The sequence below is a fragment of the Neofelis nebulosa genome, chromosome 7, assembly GCF_028018385.1.
Source record: "Neofelis nebulosa isolate mNeoNeb1 chromosome 7, mNeoNeb1.pri, whole genome shotgun sequence".
NCBI lineage: Eukaryota > Metazoa > Chordata > Mammalia > Carnivora > Felidae > Neofelis > Neofelis nebulosa.
The window spans coordinates 146,184,161-146,206,111 of NC_080788.1; the positions used below are offsets into that span (position 1 = coordinate 146,184,161).

Sequence of the window (21,951 nt, forward strand, 5' to 3'; positions counted from 1 at the left end):
TTTTCTAGAAATTTGTCCATATCATCTAAAAGTTTTAATGTGTTCTTATGAAGTTGTTCGTGATACTCTCTTACTGCTGTTTAATGTCTGAAGGATCTCTGGTAACGTCTTTTTCTCACTCTTGACCGTGTTTCCTGTGCTTCTCTTACCACGATCAGTTTCACCAGCGCTGAGACTTGTAGCTTTGTTGATTCTTTCTATTATATTCCCTTTCTTACACTTTCTTTGGATTTGGTTTACTGTTTTCAAGCTTTTTGAGATGTTTACTTAGGTCTTGGATTTTCAGCCTTTCTTCTTGTATGAAAGAATTTGTGTGAAACTGAAATAATGTGTTCTTTGACAGTTCAGTAGAACTTGCCTGTAAAGCTATTTGCGCTTGCTTCAATTAAAAAAAAAATTTTTTTTCTTAATGTTTTTATTTATTTTTGAGACAGAGAGAGACAGAGCATGAGCAGGGAAGGGGCAGAGAGAGAGGGAGACACAGAATCGGAAGCAGGCTCCAGGACCTGAGCCATCAGCACGGAGCCCGATGCAGGGCTCGAACTCACAGACTGTGAGATCGTGACCTGAGCCGAAGTCAGACGCTCAACCGACTGAGCCACCCAGGCGCCCCTCAATTTTTTTTTTTAAATATTTATTTATTTTGAGAGAGAGAGCGAGCCAGGAAAGGGCAGAAACAGAGAGGGAGAGAGAGATCCCAAGCAGGCTCCGCACTTTCAGCACTGAGCTGGACGTGGGGCTCAATCTCATAAACAGTGAGATCATGACCTGAGCTGAAATCAAGAATCGGATGCTTAACTGACTGAGCCATCCAGATGCCCCCCAATTTCTTTACTAGTTATGGAGCTATTCATTTTCTATTTATTCTTGGGTATTCATGATGTTATGGTTTCTAGGAATTAATTTGTTTTGTATAAGCTTTCAAAATTATTGACACAAATTTGTTGATGGTATTTCCTTACTTTTTAAACCTCTGTAACATTTGTGGTCGTTTCCTACCTTGTATTTTCTAATACTTCACTCCCCATTTCTTTCCTTTATTCTTAATTAGGCAGGCTAGAGTTTTGCCTTTTTTTTTTAACTAGGCTTTTCAAAGAACTTTTTTTTTTTAATATGAAATTTATTGTCATATTGGTTTCCATACAACACCCAGTGTTCATCCCAACAGGTGCCCTCTGCAATGCCCATCACCCACCCTCCCCTCTCTCCCAACAAAGAACTATTTCTTGGCTTTACTGATCTCATTTTATCTTTTTTTTTAACTTTTAAATGTTTATTTATTTTTGAAAGAGAGAGAGAGCATGAGTGGGGAAGGGGCAGAGCAAGAGAGGGACACAGAATCTGAAGCAGGCTCCAGGCTCTGAGCTGTCAGCACAGAGCCTGACGTGGGGCTCGAGCCCATGAACTGCGAGATCATGACCTGAGCCAAAGTCGGATGCCCACCCAACTGAGCCACCCAGGCTCCCATCTCATTTTGTCTTTATTAATTTCTGCTTTTCATTTGTCCTTTTTACTTTCTTTGGTATAATGTATTCTTTTTCTGACTACATAATATTAATGCATAACTCATAATTTTTTTTAAGTATTGGGCCCTATGCCCAATATGCAGCTTGAACTCACAGAACCCAAAATCACGTATTCTACCAACTGAACCACCTAGGCGCCCCCATAGCTCATTAATTTCTAGCCCTTCTTCTTTTCTCACTTAAGCATATAAGGCTGTGATTTTCTCTCTAAATACCATTTTGTTGCATCCCCAAAGTTTTGATGAGTAAAAGTTTTACATTATTCAATTCTACTTTTTTCTTCTTCATTCATTTGGTCTATAAATTACCTGTGCGTTTGCTTGCCTACTGTAGGTCTAGATTCAAATGCTTTAACAGAATCTCTTTTAGGGTTCCCAGGCTACAGAAGCCAGTTCTTTCTTATTAATATTCAAGCACATCAGTTACCCTCCGGCTTGGATGTGCCACGCACATCGAGTCATCTGTTTCCTGCTCTCTTCGTGAAAAGAGCCTTTGAGTCCAGCAGCCCCAGGGGAGCACATGTAGGTGGGACTCAGGCTGACTCAGAAGGCCAGCCCTGGACAGCTCACGTCTGAGGTTACACCCGCCGGAACAGAGTCTTGTTCTAACAACTCAACGGGTTCCGTGTGTGAGGTCAGGGATTTATTAATCAGGAAAAGTTAGACCTTTGAGGGTTTTACTCTTTCAATTCTGTCCTTGTCTTTGACCTGGAATCAAACTCACCGGTAACAAATATTTTCCAAATGCAACCGTGACAGCCACTTTCCTGGTTGATGTGTGCTAGGGGACAGGATGAAGCATCAGAATCATGGTCGTGAAAAGGGAAGTGCAGGGAGGGCAGGAAGGGTCTTAGGCAGGGTGAACCTCCTCTCTTGATGACCACTCCCTTTCAGGTTCCTACAAGGCTCCTACATATTGAGCAACAGAAAGGTAGTCAGTCACTGTTAATTGTGCCTAGTGCATTGACCTCAAGATAAAATTAAATCCATTACCAGCAAGTGGTAAAAAACTGCAAAAATAGCCAATATAAATGTCCTGAATATATTAGCCACACTTTCTTGATCATTTTCTCACTTAAGTTGGTGACTGTGGGCAAGTTAGTTAGTCTAAGGGTACTAGGCTACACAGTGGCCCCCAGGATATCGGGTTCTGATCCCTGCAGTCTGTGGATGTTACCTTATATGGCAAAGATCTTGTCAATGTTGTTAAATTAAGGATCTTGAGATGGAGAGATCATCCCGGATTATCGGAGCGGGCCCTAAATGTAATCACAAGTGTGATGAGAACCAGCCAGAAGGGAGCAAGACACAAAGACACAAAGACACAAAGACACAACTGCCTGGCTGGCACAGTTGGTAGAGCATGTGAGTCTCAATCTCAGGGTCATGAGTTCAAGCCTCAAGTTGGGCATGGAGCCTGCTGAAATGTGTTTATATGACACAAAGACAGAAGAGGAGATGGCAGTGTGACCAGACATTGGAACCGTGTGCCCACAAATCAAGGAATACCAGCAGCCACCAACGCGGGAAGAGGCAAAGGACAGATTGTCCCCTAAAGCCGCCAGAGAAAGTGTGGCCCACCTACACCTTGATTTCAGTCCTCCACCTCCAGAAGTTGAGAGAATAAACTTATGTTGCTTCCAGCCACATGGCCTGTGGTCATTTGTTACAGTGGCCAGAGGAAACAGACGCTGAGCCCAGGAGGAGTGTACCTGGTCCCCGTGGGAAACCTGCAGCAGCTGCTCTGCCCTGTGGGCTCTTGGGGTTTGCCTCTGGCCAGATCCAGCCGATGCTCCCTCCCCTGTCAGAGCGAGCTTTCTAAGCAGCCCGGGCCTGGCAGGCAGCCTCTCCAGAACCTCTGCCCCCAACAGCGCCCGGCCTCAGCCTCTCCTGATCAGTTGGGGGGAGTGACAAAATAAATACTGAGTGGCAAAACTCCGAGGCTCCTTCCAGTTCTGACCGATACGTCAATCACTCATCATTCATTTTCGTTTTGTCACCACCCAACATTCAGGGGCACCAGGTCCTTAAGTCTGTGTGAGCCCGCTGGTGCCTGGGCAGGCTGGTGCTTGGGCGTGTGACCTGGGCCAGGAGCCCTACTTTGCTGGTGAGCTCAGATACTCTCCGGACCCTGAGAAGTCTGCGGGGCACAGAACATGGAGTCAACGGCCTGCAGCAGAGGCCTGGTGTCACCATTTACCAGTTGAGGGAGCTCAGTAAACCTCACCTTTAGGAGTATCAGTTTTCTCGGGGCGCCTGGGTGGCGCAGTCGGTTAAGCGGCCGACTTCAGCCAGGTCACGATCTCGCGTCTGTGAGTTCGAGCCCCGCGTCGGGCTCTGTGCTGACAGCTCGGAGCCTGGAGCCTGTTTCCAATTCTGTGTCTCCCTCTCTCTCTGCCCCTCCCCCGTTCATGCTCTGTGTCTCTCTGTCCCAAAAATAAATAAAAAAAAAACATTGAAAAAAAAAAAAAAAAAAAAAAAGAGAAGGTGCCAAGGAAGGAGGGGCTGAGGGCCCAGGGAGGGTCTGGGGGTGCCTGGAAGAACAAGGGTCCAGACTCCCCACAGGAGCACTTCCTTTGGGATATTCAGGGATGTAGAAGGAAAGGGTGACCCTCCATGGGGCACAAGGGTGTCTGTGGGCATTGGACAGGGTGTGTTGAGTGGGCTCTGGGTAAGTTGTCGCTGCTTTTCTGACTCTCAGGGTCCTCTGCCCAGCCAGTGTGTGCCCCTCCCCACCAGGGGCTCCAGCCCAGAAGGGGGCACCCCCTTCTTTATTTTTGGGACAGAGAGAGACAGAGCATGAACGGGGGAGGGGCAGAGAGAGAGGGAGACACAGAATCGGAAACAGGCTCCAGGCTCCGAGCCATCAGCCCAGAGCCTGACGCGGGGCTCGAACTCACGGACCGCGAGATCGTGACCTGGCTGAAGTCAGACGCTTAACCGACTGCGCCACCCAGGCGCCCCTGGGAAGTCCCAGTCTTACACTGAGTTTGATCTGGCAGCTTTAAACTGGGCAGGACTTTCAGTAACTGTGAATGTCCAGAAAGTTAGAGAACACCCTGAAGTGGATTCAACAGAACACCATTGAAAACAGGGGGCCAAAAAAATAGATTTATATTCACACCACCTACTGAGTTTATATTCCACAACAAATGTAGTTACAATAATATAGTAGGATTGCAAGAGGTATTATTGTTCTTCTTCCCACCACCCAATTTTTATTGTATGGAAATTAAGACACAAAACAGGTCCCGAGTTACTGCATGTGACGTCTGATAGGCATCTCAGATACAACATGTTCACAACCGAACTGAATTTTTTATTTCTTCCGCTGTTACCCCCAGTCCCCTCCCCCAACCGTGTGTCTCCCATCTCAGTAAATAGTACGAGGAGCTAGCCTCAGTTCCTACTTTTTTCTCTTCCCAAGTGTCCGGTCAATCAGCAAGCCCTGCAGTCCCAACTGGGACACGCTGTCCCAAATCTGAACCAGCGTGAACCCTAGCTCCAGGCCTCCTTCTCTCCTGGACACACGACAGCTTCCTCCCAACACCTCCACATCTAGCTGGAGGGCCCTCTTATCTTATATCTGACCGATGTTTGTTAACTATTTTAATTTTATTTATTTATTTATTTATTTATTTATTTATTATTTAATTGGGTGGACCTGAAATGTCCCTCCTCGACACTTACCCAGAAAAATTGAAAGCAGTTACCCACATAGATGCATGCATTCCCTTGGTGCCGCACGCAGAACCGCTCCTGGAGCTAATAGGCACATGGCCCAAACGTCGCCGAGCAGATGAATGGATGAACACAGCTGGTACATCCACACGATGGCCTGTCATCCCGCCATGAAGGCGAACGCAGTACTGCCACATTCTACAATGTCGGTGAGCCTTCAAAACATTGTGTTAAGTGAAAGGGGCAAGACACAGAAGGCCAGATACTGTCTGATTCCATTTATATGAAATATCTAGAATAGGTAAATCCATAGAGACAGGACACAGTTAGGTGGCTTCCGGGAGCTAGGAGAGAAGGGGACAAGAGAAATAGCTTACTGCGTGGGTAGGGGTGTTACTTTGGGAATGTTTTAGAACTAGATAGAACTGGTAGTTGCACAATGTTTCAAATGTACTGAACGCCCCTGAATTATTCAATTGAAATGCTTAATATCATGTTAGGGGAATTTTCTTCAATGAGTTGTTTTTAAAAACATGTCAAGTATTTGTCAGGGATGGTGACATACCAATGCTCCTACACCTGCCGCTTGTTTCCACCCTTGTCTCCTCAAACCCCTGAACCTCTACCCTGATTTTTGTGTTTATTATCTGCTTCGGTTTTTCTGAATTATTTTATCCCATACGTTTGCATCCTTAGACAATATGTTGTTGGTTTTGCATTTTTTTGCTTCTGGGCTTTGCATAAATGGACTATTGCTTTTTTTAATTTAAAGTTGTTTTTTTTTTTAATTTTGAGAGAGTGAGAGAGAGAGAGAGAGAGGGCGAGAGAGGGCATGTGCGAGTGGAGGAGGGGCAGAGAGAGGAGAGAGAGAATCCCAAGCGGGCTCCGTACAGCACGGAGCCTGATGTGGGGCTTGAACTCATGAACTGTGAGATCACGACCTGAGCCAAAACCAAGAGCTGGACACTCAACTGACTGAGCCACGCAGGCACCCCAGGGAGAGTTTTCCTTTAACTGTGTATCCCTCTGCACCTTGTAAATTGTGCACCATGTGCAACTATTACCAAAAAAAAAAAAAAAAAATTTGAATACAATTTGAACTAAAACCAAAGAGCTTAGTCTCTGTCACTCTACCCTCATTAATTTGTTATAAGTTATCGTGCCCTAAATTATATCTCTCATGAATTATTTGATTTGTGTCCTGTGACACTTGGCTGAGAACTTTGTTCAGAGCTATATCCCTAGTGCTTGAAACACTGCTTCACACAAAGTGGGTGCATGATACACACTCGTTAGGGGAAGAACAAAGGACAGAAAGGAGACAGGGAGGGAGGGCTGCCATTAGAGGCAAATATGGCTTTTCACGGGGGTCCGCTCGTTCCAAGGATGGCACAGGAACTGAAGTAACAGAGGAAATATTTTTTCCTCAAAAAGAGCTTAGAATTGTTTCTGAAAAAGTTATTATTTGTATTGGGAGATGTGCTTACTTCCGTAGGTCAGCTGTAAGGGAGGCGGCACATGTCAGTCTCGGGAGAGGTCGTGAATCTTCGTCACCCGCTCTTCCCTGCTCCCCCCTAGTCTATCATCGCCCACTTGTCTTTGCAGCAGCATGATGTCAGAACCACCAGCCTGGGATCTAGGGCACTACTTTCTGCGTGGGGAGCCTGAGCAAGCCTCTCACTCTTCAGGAGTCTCCATGTTCCTGAATGCGAATAGAGGCATTGAAATGGACACTAACAGCTTCCCTTGTGTTGCCAGACCTCTTACCAAGGGCATTTGCGTCCGTTGCCTCCAATAATGAGGTGCCCGGTGAGGTGGGTAAGATTGGATGAGGAAGCCTGGTAGGAGGAGTGAGTGTTGACCTCTCAGCCATGTGTAGCCTAGGAAGACTTGACCCTGACCTCCAGTGCTCATCCCGGGGAGAACTGAGAAGTGCAGCTGCCCGGGAAGGGTGAACTCTGCACACATGTGCTGGCTGCTCCCTGCGCATGACCTCTGTGGGTCCCCACAGCAACAGTGAGTGACAGGTACTATTATTCGCAATCGACTAATTAAGAAATTGGCCTGGAGAGACATGAAGTGATTTGCCCAAGGTCACCCAGCATTCAGGGTCATAAGTCAAGGCTCAAACTCCAGAGTCCGCACTTCTCTTCCACAACTATTGCGTCCACAGACCTTTGCATGCATTCCAAACAGTGGGCTTTCCTAGCTTAGAGCGGAGTGGCCAAGAGAGAAGGCCTGCTACAGAGACCCACACCATCAGGATCCAGAAGGTCACCCAACAGAATGTCATATACATATGCATCTGGATCTGGATCCAGACCTACAATCTCCAGCACATCAGAGAATAGAACTTTTTTTTTTTTTAAGGTTATTTATTTTGAGAGAGAGAAAGAGACAGTGTGTGCACGAGGGCAGGGCAGAGAGAAAAGGAGAGGGAGAATCCCAAACAGGCTCCACACTGTCAGTGTGGAGCCCAACATGGGGCTCGACACCATGAACTATGAGGTCATGGCCTGAGCCAAAAGCAAGAGTCCGATGCTTAACTGAGCTACCCAGGTGCCCCGAGAATAGAACAGTTCAATAGCTTGGGGCCATTAAGTGCAGGGGCAGATGGTCCTTTCTATCTCCATATTCCCCAAAGCCATCCCAATATTGCAGTGCATTATGGGAACTGATAAAAGGGTAGCTATAGGTCATTGATCAAAGTTGAATTTTTGTGTGCTCAGGAAGGAAGGCTGGTATGTCCGTGACCCATCTTAGAAGCAGTCCATCCACAATTATCCTGAAAGGACACAGTACTTGGAAGAGAGAAGGGTGGTCACCATCAGATCTGTGCTGAGTTTCTAACTGGACATTGCTGAGCTAAGCACAAGGGGCTAGAAGGCCCCCACTTACCCGGAATGAAAGGGATCCATCACTGTTAGACACTTGGAGGGAAAAACATGGTTTGGAGCTTGACCCTGGCTCTCCTCTTGGGGATGACAATGTAGGACAAGTTACAGTTCCTCTCTCTGAATGCTGGTCCCCTCCCCTTGCCCCCAACAATATGCGTGTTGACTCCCTCACATGGTGTTGGAGAGTTAGCAGTCTTAAGCGTAGGTGCCTGGTGCCAGGTACACAGCTGGAGCTCAATATATGTACTATGACCTCAGGCAGTAAAAATCAAGGATGCTGAGAGTGGGGGAGAGCTCACTGGAGGCCAACCTTGGAAGGCTCCATGGAAGAGGTGAGATGATAGGGTTGTACGATAGGGAGGATCCAGGGGGACCGGGAAGATGTTCCAAGCAGGAGAACAGCGGGAACACAGTCTCAGACATGAGAATTCCTAAGCTGCCTGCTGGCCCCTCCCTGAGGGCAATCATGGCCCCACTGGGGTGAAGAAGGGGACCAGAGTAGTGAATTAAAAGGATAGCAGCGGGCCTGCTCTGACCTCCAATATGTTGGAGAGCAGCCTGGAGGGTGGATCTGAAACGGGCTTCATATTTCCCAGTGTCCCCAAGCATCTGTGGCCTACTTGGCCTACGTTCGGCCCGGCACCCCCCCACCCTGCCTCTCAGGTGTCATATGATTATTACACACTTCCTCTCTCTGTGGCTTACTCTCAGCGCTCAGCTCTGTCAGCTCTCTACCCGTCTCTTTCTCACACATGCACACACACTGAGAACAGCTCCTGGCCCCCATCACCCTCCACATTCTGGCAGAAGGATGGTGGCTGAGTGCCGTGTGGTGGCCAGGCCAAAGCAGGCCTTTCTGGCCCTCCAGACTAGACGTGGTGCAGAGGGCACTAGGCTTGGGGGGCAGGAGATCTGACCACTGCACAGGATAGAACTGGTTAGGAATGCACTAGTCTGCAAGTAACAGACAAGCCACACTGTCATGGCCTAAACAAATGGGTGCTTATGTTTCTTGCACAAGGCCATTCATCATTGTCCTCAGGGAGGGGCCAGCAGGCAGCTTAGGAATTCTCATGTCTGAGACTGTGTTCCTTCCATTCTCCTGGCTGGAACATCTTCCTGGTCCCTCTGTATCCTCTGTCATTATACAGTTGAGGAGAGCTGTCGCTGGGAGTAAGAACAGGAGTCTGGGGCTTGAGAGAGCTGGGCCCCAGGCTGGTTCTCCTGCCAACTAGCTGTGCAGCTGCAGACAAGTCACTTCACCTCTTCGAGGCTGCGTTCTTTCTCCACCGTCCAGCAGCAAGGGTAGAACTCGATTCTTTTTGGCTTCTGACATCTCACGATGAGCTTCCTTGCTAACATGAAAGCAAGCACCGCCTCTGCGTACACACAGCTTGCTATGTTGATTTATGTCTTTTCAGTCTAAGGAGACCAAGACAGAACCTACTTTAATATGGAGATAGGGAACAAGGACAGAAGAAGGTATTCCGAGAATGACTTCCAGATCCAGACCTCAGACCTCCCTCTTCCATTCCTTCCAGATCATAGATCCATTCCATGTATAACAATGCTTTGCTTTTTCTTTTCTTCTTTTCCACTTCTTTCTCTCTCTCTTTTTTTTTTTTTTCTTTTCATGTCCACATGCATACCTTGCCTCCCATCTCCCCATTTCCAGGTCTTTATAGTACCATGATGTCATTTAACATAAGTGCAATGAAAGGCTCAAAGTGTTTCTTTAATTCCAGCTCTCATGAAAACCAGAGGAATCTTGAGTTAAACAGTGTCAACTTTGCTTCCTGTCTTTTGGCATTCACTAATTTATTATTTAATGTGTGCTGTGGTGAGGTGAGAAAGACATTTAATTGGAAACCTCATCCCCCAGCTACTTCTTTGGCCAATATAGAATGTTCTGAATTGTCCAAACCCTGTCTCTCTGCTCCTACCCGAGGCTGAAACCCTTTTGTGGGTCCTCTGTTTTCATGGCTGATCTAGTTGACATTCAAGATGCTGAATTGAGTGTCACGCTACGTCCAAGCTTGGCCTGACTCCTGCCTCCCCTTCCAACCTAAACTCTCGCCTCCCCTTCTCTTGACATTTACCCAATCCCACTATGTTTTTTCCCACCTCTGTGCCCCTGTGCAGGCTGCCCTTCTGCTTGGAATGCCTTTCTACTCATCCTCACCTGGCTGACTCTACTCATGGTTTCAGACTCGGTGTAAATAAATGATCTCTTTCCCAGGAAGCTTCCCTCACCCAACCCCCCAAATTGGGCTAAATGCCCTACTGGGGCTCCACAATCTTGTGCTCACCCACATTTCAGTTGCAGTGTATGAAGCACACATTTAACTAATGGGAATTCAATCATGTGTGCTTGTCCAAACAGGGAGAGACAGAATAACATTTTAAACAAGGCTGCCATTGGCCCCAGTGAACACTTGCCTGAGAGGGTAAGATTGAAGCCCCGAATGCATCTTAGTCCTCATGTGTTTTTGTGATGGGAGCGTCTGTCCTCTCTGGGTATGACGCTGGTGTTTAAAGACATGTATTTCTCACAGAGCAGGAAATGCCCCAGACCTAGCAAGATGGTTCACATGCTGGGGAAGGAAGAAAGGAAGACAGGCAGGCAGGCAGGAAAGAAGGGAGGAAGGAAATAAGAGGGAGGAAAGTAAGAAAAACAAGGCATACCCACTACAAGAACTTATCTGTTAGGGAAGTTTTAGGACATGGGTTCAAATCCCAGCTCTGCAGCTAACCCATTTGGATACTTTGGTCAAGGCACTGTAATCTGTTTAGGCTTTGGATGGCAAGATGTGTCTGCCTGTCTTTATAGGGCTACCCTGAGGGGCACCTAGCTGGCTCAGTCGGTAGAGCATGAGACTCTTGATCTCCGGGTCATGAGTTCAATCCTCACATTGCGCATAGGGCTTACTTAAAAAAATTATATATATATATATATATATATATATATATATATATATATATATATATGTATATATATTACCCTGAGGCTTAAATGAGGCAATCCACAAGGTCCCTGAACCAATAAACGCCATCCACCGCAGTGCCAGGGTCTGCGCGGGACCACGGGGCACATGCAGAGGCAAGGGGGCAAGAAAGGCTCCCAGTAGCATTTCCAACGTTCCAGCCTGCAAGCGATGTTGAGCTCGGCCCAAGGCTGGCACACAGAGATGCTTCCAGCCCTTCGGCACTTACATGCTGGTGTAGAAGAGCCCGGTTATAAAACCCCTAAGGGCATTTAGGAACTGGTCCCTGGGGGGGGGGGGGGGCTTCAAGCCCACCCGTAGGCACTCTTGTCTTCCGAATGGCATTTAGGTGGGTCCAAGTCCATCCTCCTCCAGACAGCGAGCTCCTCCGGGTGCCGAGCCTAGCCCCCTGCTACCCAGAGCTGGAGGCAGGAAAGGTGGCTGCATCTTCGATCCCGGGGTCGCGGTTGATCATACAGAAGCCCGGCTCCTCCCCGCAGCCCCGGCCCTGTAACTGCTGCCGCGGCTCGATTCTGCGCAGCGCGGTCCCGCGGGCGCGACCTCAACCTCGGCACACAGTAGGCGCTCTATCAACACTGTAAATGCCAACCCAGGAGTCCTGCTCAAGCCACCGCCCAGGACCATGTGCCGTCTCTTTTCGGGGGCGCCTGCTGTGCCCGCCGCGACCCACCACCCCTTCCCGTCCCAGAGCGCCGCCTCTTCCACCCTAGACCTGACTGAGTCGCCCCTAGCAACAGCGGCCGGGCCAGCTTCCTCGGGCCGCGCTGATTGGCCGAGTTCCGGGAGGCGGCGGTTCCGTCACTTCCGGCATCCGGAGGCAGCAGAGGAAGCCGAGGGGCGGCCATCTTGGGTCCGTGAGGCTCTGAGGTACCGGGAGCGGCGGCGGCCACCGGGTGGAGGCTGAGGCGGCAAGCGAGCCGGAGGGAGCAGAGCAGCCGGGCGCAGGCGTCGCCTCCGCAGCCCCCTCCATGGTCGGCGCCCGCAGCCCGCGGCGGCCTGTCTTGCGGTCCACCTTGTCCACATCCTCCTCCTCCTCTTCGGGGGCAGCCGGCGGCGCTGTGTGGAGGCCCCGGCGTTGAGATCCGCGGTGCGACGGGCGAGGGCGGAGGAGGAGGCGAGGGGGTCCGGGCCCGCGGGGCGCCCTGAGGCGCGGGGACGCCGGCGGGCCGACCGCAGCCCGCCGCCGGCCCGGCCCCGCCACCGCCGCCCGCCGGGCTCCTCGGCGCGGCCGCCGGGGCCGGGGGAGCATGAGCCCCGGGACCCGCCGAGGGACGGCCCGGGCCCGGCCCGGGATCTAGACGGCCGTGGGGGAGGGGAGCCGCCCTCCGCGGCGCCGTTCCGGAACCGCAGGGCGCTCGAGGACGAGGTCGCCGGCCCCCCGAGGCCGTGTGCTGTTTTGTTTCACCCTCGCATTGTGCAGAAGCGGAGTGGAGTAAAATGTCCACTAGGACCCCGCTGCCAACGGTGAATGAAAGAGACACTGAGAACGTAAGTGCCCTGGGCCTTGTCGGGATTTGCCCGGGCCGGGTCTCCCCCGCTGCCTCCCGGAGCGCGACGGCGGCCCGAGCCGTCGGGGGTCCCCGGCCCGGAGCGCGCCGGACGCGGGGGGCCGGCCGGAGGCCGCGGGGGGCGGCGGGGCGCGACCGTTTCCTGGAGGCGGCGGCCCGGGTCGCGCCTCCGTGTTCTCGCCGAGTCCCGCTCGCCGGCCGGGGTGGGGGGTGGGGGGCGCGGGGCGGGGGGGACCCCGGCCGCCGCGCCCGGTGCGTGTTGTCCGCCCTCGGCCGCGCTTGGTGCTGACTTGGGGCGGGCTCTCCTTGCAGATCGGGCGGGCAGCTCTCGAGGGGCTGGCGGGCTGGAAACGTGTTCGTGGTGCCGGTGAGAAGCCATTGATCGGGTCGAGTGGGTGGTCCTTTTTGCCTGGTTTTGTCAAACTGTCTGGAACTAAGCTTAGTGACAGGCTCGAAACCTGAGTGGCCACGGGGGAGTGTTCGAGGGCGCCTTGGCAGGGTCAGGAGAGAAGTTTCGGGAGAGAGTGAGTGCCGGCTTCGTTGAGGAGTCGCTTCCCTTCCAGGCGCATCCGTCTGGAAGGGTCGACGAAGCGGTTTTGAAAGGAAGGTGCGTGGTAACGCCGCCCCGGCCGGGGGACACCCGCTCCGGGCTTGGCTCTCGCCTGCCGACCGCCAGCGGGCTTCGGCGGCGCCGAGCCCCCGCTCCAGCGCTCGCAGCCCGGGATTCTGTACGCGGACCCTTTGGTTGTGTCCGTGGAAACCTTTCAAAGGGCCGGGGGCGGCAACGTGCAGCGGAAAGTCCTTCGGAGAAACGTCGACTCCGCGCAAGTGCTTTCTGAGCTCTTGTCTGGCGCTCGGTTCAGGGGAGTTCGGGCCTGGGAGGTGCCTCCTGTAAGACGTGGAGCAGGGAGCTTGTGGAGAGACTCCGCGGGCCTTTCATTAGACGTGTTGCGGGGTAATTGCTGGCAGGAAGACGCCGTCACTTAGGAACAGCCTTCTTGCTCTGCCTGTTTCCCTGCTTTCAGCCGCGTCCCGAGACACTGTGGCCTGGCGGTGTCGGTGCCTTCGTCTGAGTCTTGGAAGTGCCGCTTGTTTGCCGGGTGGCTCTCAGGTGACCTAACCTGTTCGCGCAGGGTCTGGTCTAAAGCGTTCCCGTAGCGTTTCAGTGTCCAGTACGTAGTGCTCTTTCCCCTGGTGAGTGAGTGGTTCCGCGGCGCGTGTTTCTTCACCTGAGATGGATTAGAAAGTTCCGTGAAGAGTCAGTGATGGGAAGTCATAGACCGGGTGAGTCCGTGAACTCATTTTCTTACGGCCCTTTTGAAGAACGCGTTCCTGACTTGATCATTTTCCTGTTCCTTGACCACGCCGCAGAGCGGAGTAAGCAAAATAGGGAGTTGACTAGCTTCGGTCCTCGACTTCCGCTCAAAGCGGCAGAATCTTACATTGAGCCAGAGCAGGAGCTCCATGCTTTCTAAATGAACTGAAGCCAAAAACAGTCAGGTTTGTGATAATGAAGGACTTACCCTAAGTGAGTCTTTACTTTGTTCTCTGGTGAATTTGTGGAATCGTGTTCTAATCTTTCTGTGTGTTGTTAGAAACTACTAACTTTATTCTTTGAAAACAATGTAAGGTATGGAGTGTTTAAATTTGAATTTCTGACAGTGTTAAAATCAGAGGTTTGTAGCATATCATGGCATTAATTCACCGTGCCCTGTTCCATTTTTTAACTTGTATTAGAATCTTCTGGAAGTAGTTGTGTGTCTTTGACAGTGTGGTGCCCTTGTGTCGAGCGTTACGTGTCTGGCATATGTCATATTATTTGCCTGCCATTCCTGAACTGCCAGTTGAGTGGTGAGGGCACGAGAATGAATGAGAGCTCTCAGTTTCTTGAGCAGCTGTTTTGTTAAAGTCAGGTTTATTGAGATAGAACATTTACTCTTCCTAAGTGTCTTGTTTGATGAGTTGTGACAAATGTATAGTCATGTAACCATCACCACAGTCAAGATACAGAACATCTTCATTGCCCAGGAAGGTGCTTGCTGACATCGTGGCCCTTTACAGTCAGTCGCCTCTCTCTTTCTACAGCCTTTGGCAACCACTGATCTGTTATCTGTCCCTATAGTTTTATGTTTTCTAGAATGTCATATAACTGGAATCTTTATTAATGTTTGTGTGTGTATCAGTAGTTCATTTCTTTTTATTGCTGAGTGGTAGGTAATTCATTGTTTGGATGTACAAAAGTTTCTTTGTTTTTTTTTTAAGTTATTATATTAATTCCAGTATAGTTAACATACAGTGTTATATTACTTTCAGGTGTGTAGTATAGGGATTCAACACTTCCATGCATCACCCAGTTGATGTACAACAATTTCTAATCCATTCACCGTTGATGGGCGTTTTGGCTACTATGACTAGAACAACTTTGTCTTTTTTGTGAAAAGACTTTCCATTTTGCTTATCTTGGGAATCAATTTTAAATAATTGTATATGGCTGTGATGGGAATGTTGCTTATAGATAGAGGAATAATAAAAGGCGGATTATTTGCAACAAGAATATTGTCTTCATCCTAGTCCACTACTCTGTTTTCGTTTGTTTGGTTTATAAATGTGAGTACCCACCTTTAGCTGATGGGTATATAAAAGATAATACTGTTTTCAAATAATTTTAAAACTCATAAGGACTAATCAAATAATCTGACCTAATGAGGATGCTCAGAGAGGTGACAGGAGCTGCTGTGACAACACTATTTAGTAGCAGAGCCACCACTAGGCTCCACATCTCCAGTTCAGTTCCCTCTGCTTTTTTGGGTACCAAGCTGTTCCTCAAAAGCTTATGTACTAATTACTCAACCAGAGAGATATAGATGTACCATTACACAGAGTATAATTAAAATAAGACTTAAATGTATTGTTACGGAAGATTTCAAACAAACAAGTAGGGAGAATTTAGTTTGTATTAGTGGTTCTCAACCAGGAACAGTTTTGCTGCCCTGTGGACATTTGATGATGTCTGGAGACATTTTTTTGGTTGTCACAACGGAAGAGAGTTTACTGACCAGGAATGCTGCTAAACATTTTACAGTGTACAGGGCAGCACCCCTTCCTCCCCACAACAACAACAAAACATCTGGCAAAAAAATGGCAATAGGGTCAGGGTTGAGAAACCCTTGTGTATAGTTAGCCCCCCACATACTCAGTGGCCGTCTTATTTCATTTGGGGTCTCCCCAAGAAGCAAATTCAGTACCTCATATCATTTCATCTCTAAAGCTTTTAGGAGAGATAAAGCTTTAATTTTATAAAGATTGTAATCCTAGTCCCTTTATCATAATTTCTTAACATCAGATATCCAGTCAGTCTTCAATTTTCCTCAGTTGTCTACTTTTTTAACACTTTGTTCAAATTGGACTCCATCCAGGGTCCATATATTACAGTGAGCTAATATGTGAAATAAGATGCATTTTGAAGGCAACAAAAAAAATTTATGTTTTGGTTTTTGTTCTGCAGTGTCATGACTTATATGGAGCCATGGGCAAATCCTGTTTGGACACTGGTAAAATCAGAAATGTATTTTTTCACTTAAATTTTAAAGCATATGACACGTTGTAAGCTTGAGCTGTTTGTCAAAGTACCAGAGGCCCCAGAGCTCTGTCAGTTAACAGCTCCTGGTGTGTGTGCAGCCTGTATTTACTTATTATTAGTTAATGGAGACAAGCCATCAGAATTTCTGATCTCTGTGAAATAGATAAACTGATGGTGTTCTTGTCTAGCCAGGTATAGGTTATAGGAGACTGTCATTAACCTGTTCAAGTTTAAGTGCCTACTTTGTGTAGGACACTGCTAGGTTCCATAGAAGTTATTATCTAGGAACCATGTTGTACCTGTACCTGCTCTTTAGGACTTCCCAGTCCCTGCAGAACAAAGCATCCTGAGCTCTGTGAGCTAGTCTAACAAACTCTCAAACTGGAGTAAACGCCAGTATCACCTGGAGGGCTTGTTAGAGCTCTGGTTGCTGGGCCCCTCCCCAGACCTTGATTCTAGTTTGCATTTCTAACAAGTTCCCAGAACTTGTGGTCCAGAAACCACACTTGAATTACTGCATTAGTATTCATTGAAAGCTTGTCAACTAAACTATGTCCCTTTAGGTTGTATTGTGACTATAGAAGAGAGATTTCCAATGGATTAAATAAAATTTTCAAGCTCCGTGAGTTTTTAAAGTTGGTTCTTTGTAAGAAAGTATGGCTGTGGAGTATAAAAATAGTTACTATTTGTTGATCACTTACTGTACTTTAAATGCCATTTCTTTTAAAGTATATACTATGCCTTTATTTAATCTGCCTTTTAACTTTCAAGCCCAACTATCTGTTGAATAAAGCCTGTTTGGGCCTTTTAAAAAAAGTTAATCTCTGAAGAATTAATATTTTTTATGGTGTCAAAGTGTTTTGAGAAAAAAATCTTACAGACTTCAATTTGAAGGTCATTTTTGTTTCTTCTATGTGTAAATTAGGTGAACTTGGAAATTTGCAATGAGTAGAGTACAGGTTACTTTATGTAGTGCATGGTTATTTACATTGTAATTACCCGTGAGAGACTTATACACAACTCAGTGTAAATTTGTGGTACCTGTTGTCTTTTTTTTTTTTTTTTTTTAACATTTATTTATTTTTGAGACAGAGAGAGACAGAGCATGAACGGGGGAGGGTCAGAGAGAGAGAGGGAGACACAGAATCTGAAACAGGCTCCAGGCTCTGAGCTGTCAGCACAGAGCCCGACGCGGGGCTCAAACTCGCGGGGCTCAAACTCACAGACCACGAGATCATGACCTGAGCCGAAGTCGGCCGCTTAACCAACTGAGCCACCCAGGTGCCCCTGGTACCTGTTGTCTTAAAAAAATTTTTTTTTGGTTTATTTAGTTTTGAGAGAGAGAGAGAGAGAGAGAGAGAGAGAGAGAGAGAATCCCAAGAAGGCACTGCACTGTCAGCATTAAGCCCAAAGCAGGGCTTGATCCCACAAACCATGAGATCATGACCTGAGCTGAAATTGAGAGTTCGACGCTTAATTGACTGAGCTACCCAGGCGCCTTGGTATCTGTTACCTTTAGTTTTGGAGGATTGTTCTGGATTCTGAGATCCAAGATCTAAGACAAATTTTGTCCTTGGAATTTTTTCCCAACCAGGAAGTGAGAGTCAGGGAATGCAGCCCTTTCTGATCACCACTAGGAGGAGTAAAGCGGAAAACCCTTGTCTCACCTCCATCTTATTTTATTTTTGTATATTTTTAAGTATTTTAGTACTTTTTTTTTTAAGTAAACTCATCCCCAGCATAGGACTCGAACTCATGACCCTGGGATCAAGAGTCACATGCTCTACCGACTGAACCAGCCAGGTACCCCATCTCACCTCCATTTTAAACTTTCAAATTAAACCTGAAGGAGAGAACAGATGTCTCCCCTGGAAATCTCCCAGTTTAATGTTGTCTTACAAAAGAATTTAAAGAATGTGCTTGGAATTTGTCTGCAAGTAGTAATAAGGAGTTTATGCTGACCCATATGCACCTGCCTGCACAGTAATTGGGAGGGCGGAAGTTGGCACTGGAAGAAAGCATTTTTTTCTTCAAGGAATAGTTCTTTAGCACTGCATTCTAGCCACCTGAACTGCTCATCTGTGGCTAGTCTTATATAATCTTATGTAGACTAGATAAGGCATTGTTTAAGTGGGTTACAAAGGGGTCTTGGTGTTAAACAGCAAGAGGTGTTTTGTTTGTTGCTAATAGGCAGTTGCATTTGAGTGGATGTTCAATATTGGGGGGTTTGTAGTATGGACATTTTACATGAAGATGTGTATTTGGGTAGAATTTAATATAAAATTTGAATAAACTGAGCCCAAAAGTTTTTATTTCTGAATTTTATATATAACTTCATTCTTTATGCAGTAAGCACCTTTATGACTTCATTGACTACAAGAGCAGATTCTAGCAGGGAATCCTAGAGAGGAGTCGACCCAGAACCATTCCCTAACTCAGCTTTCTGCTCTGAGAATTGCCGTTCTTTATCCAGTAGAATAATTTAAACCAGGGCAGTCACCTTTTGTTGTCAAAGGCATTTGAGGTGTTTTTGATGGCATTCTGTTCACATACTGTCTCCACCTCTTTCCTTGTCTTCCCTCAATTGCTAGCCTTTATCTATTCCTAGGCCCTCCTTGGTATCCATAGGCATGTATTAGCTCTATTAGTGGAATGGAATAAAAGAGCTTGTTTTCTTCTCTTAAAAGAACGTTGCCATCTAGACGTTAAAGATGTTTAATGATAAAGAACCTTCTATGTACCATGGTAGTATATTCCAGTTTTTGTTTTGGGGTTCTTTTTTTTTTTTTTTTTTTTTTTTCATTTCTGTTACTTAGTTCAGGTTGTTAACATTTGTTTCCTGCTTATTGTATAGTGGTTCTTCATATTATTGCTGTGGAACAAATCACTCCATAACTTAGTAATGTAGAACAGCAGCCATTTTATTATGCTCACAGGTTGTGTTTGAGGAATTCAGACAGGGATGACTTATCTCTGTTCTTCTATATCTGGGACTTCAGTTTGGAGGATCTCGAAAGGCTAGTGGGATTTGAACAGCTGGGCTGGAAGATCCACATCCTAGATAGTTTCTTCACTTATGTATCTGGCACCTTGGCAGATGTGGTTAGAGGGCTAGGCTCAGCTGGGACTCTTGGCCAGAGGGTCTACAAAGGGCTTTTCCAGTGTGGAGGCCTCAGTGCGAACAGACTTCCGAGGTTGCTCCGTGTTTCAGAAGAGATAGAAGCTCCCTGCCTTTTATGACCTAGCCTCAGAAGTCATACTGTGTCATTTGCTCTCGGTTAAATCTATCACAACACAAGGGACACGGACCTTACTTTGTAATGGGAAGTGTGTCAACAATGTCAACGTCATGTTTTGAAAACAACTTAATAGTAACTCTTTGGGTTTATAATCTGGTCTAGCATTTTATTGTGTGACCTTGGACAAGTTATTTAACTTTTTTGTGCCCCAGTTACCTCATCTGTAAAATGGCATTGGTAATAGTGACGACCTCATAGGGCTGTTACAACGATAAGGCCTTCCATGCACCGGCTTTCCTTTCTTCTTGGTCCTCACCTTCTGCCTCTCCTCACCCACTCTGCCCATAGACCTAAGAGTCTTCTTGCTGTTCTGTGAACACACAAGCGACACTCCAACCTCAGGGCCTTGACGTTGCATTTCTCTTTGAACACCTTTCTTCCAGATATTCTTATGGCTAACTTTCTCACCTCCTCTTTTCAAATATCACCTCAGTGGCTTAATCACCTGTGACTCTCCCAGTCTCCCTAACCCTGATCTGGTTTTTCTTTTCTCCATTGCAGTTATTACCTTCTTACGTATCATATTTACACATTGTTGTATGTTTATTGTGTTTTGTCAGTTTCTTCTGGTATACTGAAAGCTCCACAAGAACAGAAATAATTTGTTTTGCTTACTGATACAACAAATACCTAGAACATGCTTGTCATCTGTTATAGGGGTTCAATAAAATATTGGTTGAATTAGTGGTTAAATGAGACAATATGGGTAAAGCATTTAAAACAGTGCCTGTTACTTACAGTAAGTAACAGATAGATGTTAGCTGTCGTTAATGTTGATGGTCTTTTTACTGGTCTTCTCATCTCTATCCCTGTATCCTTAGCTTCTCCCCTCTGTAGTTATTCCAGCAAGATCATCTCCTTTCTCCTTTTTTTTAAAACCTCAGACTGCTTTCTTAAAGGGAGAACTGATGGATAGTGTCTGGGCTTGGAAGGGAGAGAGAAAGATGGGAGCCTAAGACCAGTTGAAGGAGTGCATCTGAAGACATGTCTGAGGTAGAGTGGACAAGATGCGGAGCAAAAAAGAAGGAACAACAACAAAACATACAAGAAGTTGGGATTTGGAGTTATGTTAATTACATACTTGTAATTAAAACTCGCTTTCAGAGGCGCCTGGGTGGCTCAGTCAGTTGAATGTCCGACTTCAGCTCAGGTCATGATCTCACGGTTTGTGGGTTCGAGCCCCATGTTAGGCTCTGTGCTGAAGCTCAGAGCCTGGAGCCTGCTTTGGATTCTGTGTCTCTCTCTCTCTCTCTCTGCCCCTCCCCTGCTCGCTTGCTCACTTGCTCTCTCTCTCTCTCTCAAAAATAAACATTAAAAAAAAATGTAAAACTAGCTTTCAAATACAAGTAACTTAATCATGACCAATTCACTGATCTGTGCCTCATCTTTTAAAAATTTAATTTATTTCACTGTTTTTTTAAGTTTTAGATGTAATTGACATAACCTCCATATTGGTTTATTAGTTTCAGATGTGCTACATGATTCTCTATTTGTATTGATTGTGTAAAGATCACCACAATAAGTATAATAATTAATATTCGTTACCATACATACTTCGTTTTTTTTTTTTTTCTTGTGATGAGAATTTTATGATGGGTTTGTGGGTTCGAGCCCCACGTTGGGCTCTGTGCTGATGGCTCGGAGCCTGGAGCCTGCTTCAGATTCTGTGTTTCCCTCTCTCTCTGCCCCTAACCCAATCGCATTCTGTCTCTGTCTCTCTCAAAAATAAACAAACATTAAAAAAAAATTTTTTTTAAGCTTTTGGCGGTTTATTCTTGATCCGCCTTTCTAGCTTTGTTGTTTCCAACTGCTCATCTGTATAACCTTAATACTCTAGCCAGACAGTTCTGCTTAGCTATTTGTTTACCCAGTGATTTCACACCTGCTAGTTGCCAGGTCCTGTATTCTGAGAATACAGAGATGAGACTATTCTTGCCCACAAGGAACTCATAGTCAAGTACTTTGGTGTAGGCATTAATTAAGCTAAGGGTTGGGGATGGAGAGCAGAGCAAGGCAGAAAGGACAGCCTAGTCAGGAGCATAAGGATAAATTGTCAGCCATCATGATGTCAAGGAAATGAAGCGTCCCCCCCCCCCCCCCCACCACCAGTGTTAGTGTCCCATGAAATGAGAGAGTTGTGAGAGACGAAAGTGGTTTGACATGCAGGTTGGGGTGCGGGGGGCGGGGGGGGAGGGGAGGGGATCATTTCCCCACCCCCCACGTTTTCCTAGGTTTCCTTGTACTAGTGCCTGGCTTGAAATAACCATTGTCTTTCATTAGAACTCTACTACTTATCCTTTAAAGATTATCCCTTCATAAGATACCTTTTTTCTTTCATCTCACTCAAATGTGATCACCTCCTCTGAGTGCTTAGTACTACATTATCCCACACAGTAGCTACTAGCCACGTGTGGCTGCTGACCACTTGAAATGTGGCTCTGTAAGGATGAAATATA

General features: G+C 47.0%; 1 protein-coding gene across 10 annotated transcripts in view; it reads left to right on the forward strand.

Annotated features, from left to right (window-relative positions):
* Window positions 1-12,461: 12,461 nt before the first annotated feature.
* MARK3 (microtubule affinity regulating kinase 3) overlaps window positions 12,462-21,951 on the forward strand; it is a 113,906-nt gene continuing 104,416 nt past the window's right edge. For 9 of the 10 annotated variants that reach the window (XM_058740373.1, XM_058740375.1, XM_058740374.1 and 6 more), the window contains exon 1: window positions 12,462-12,596. In XM_058740373.1, coding sequence (XP_058596356.1) covers window positions 12,546-12,596 — 51 coding nt within the window. In that variant the 5' untranslated portion in view covers window positions 12,462-12,545. The remainder of the gene's footprint in view (window positions 12,597-21,951) is intronic. The other variant, XM_058740381.1, reaches the window with a different exon arrangement.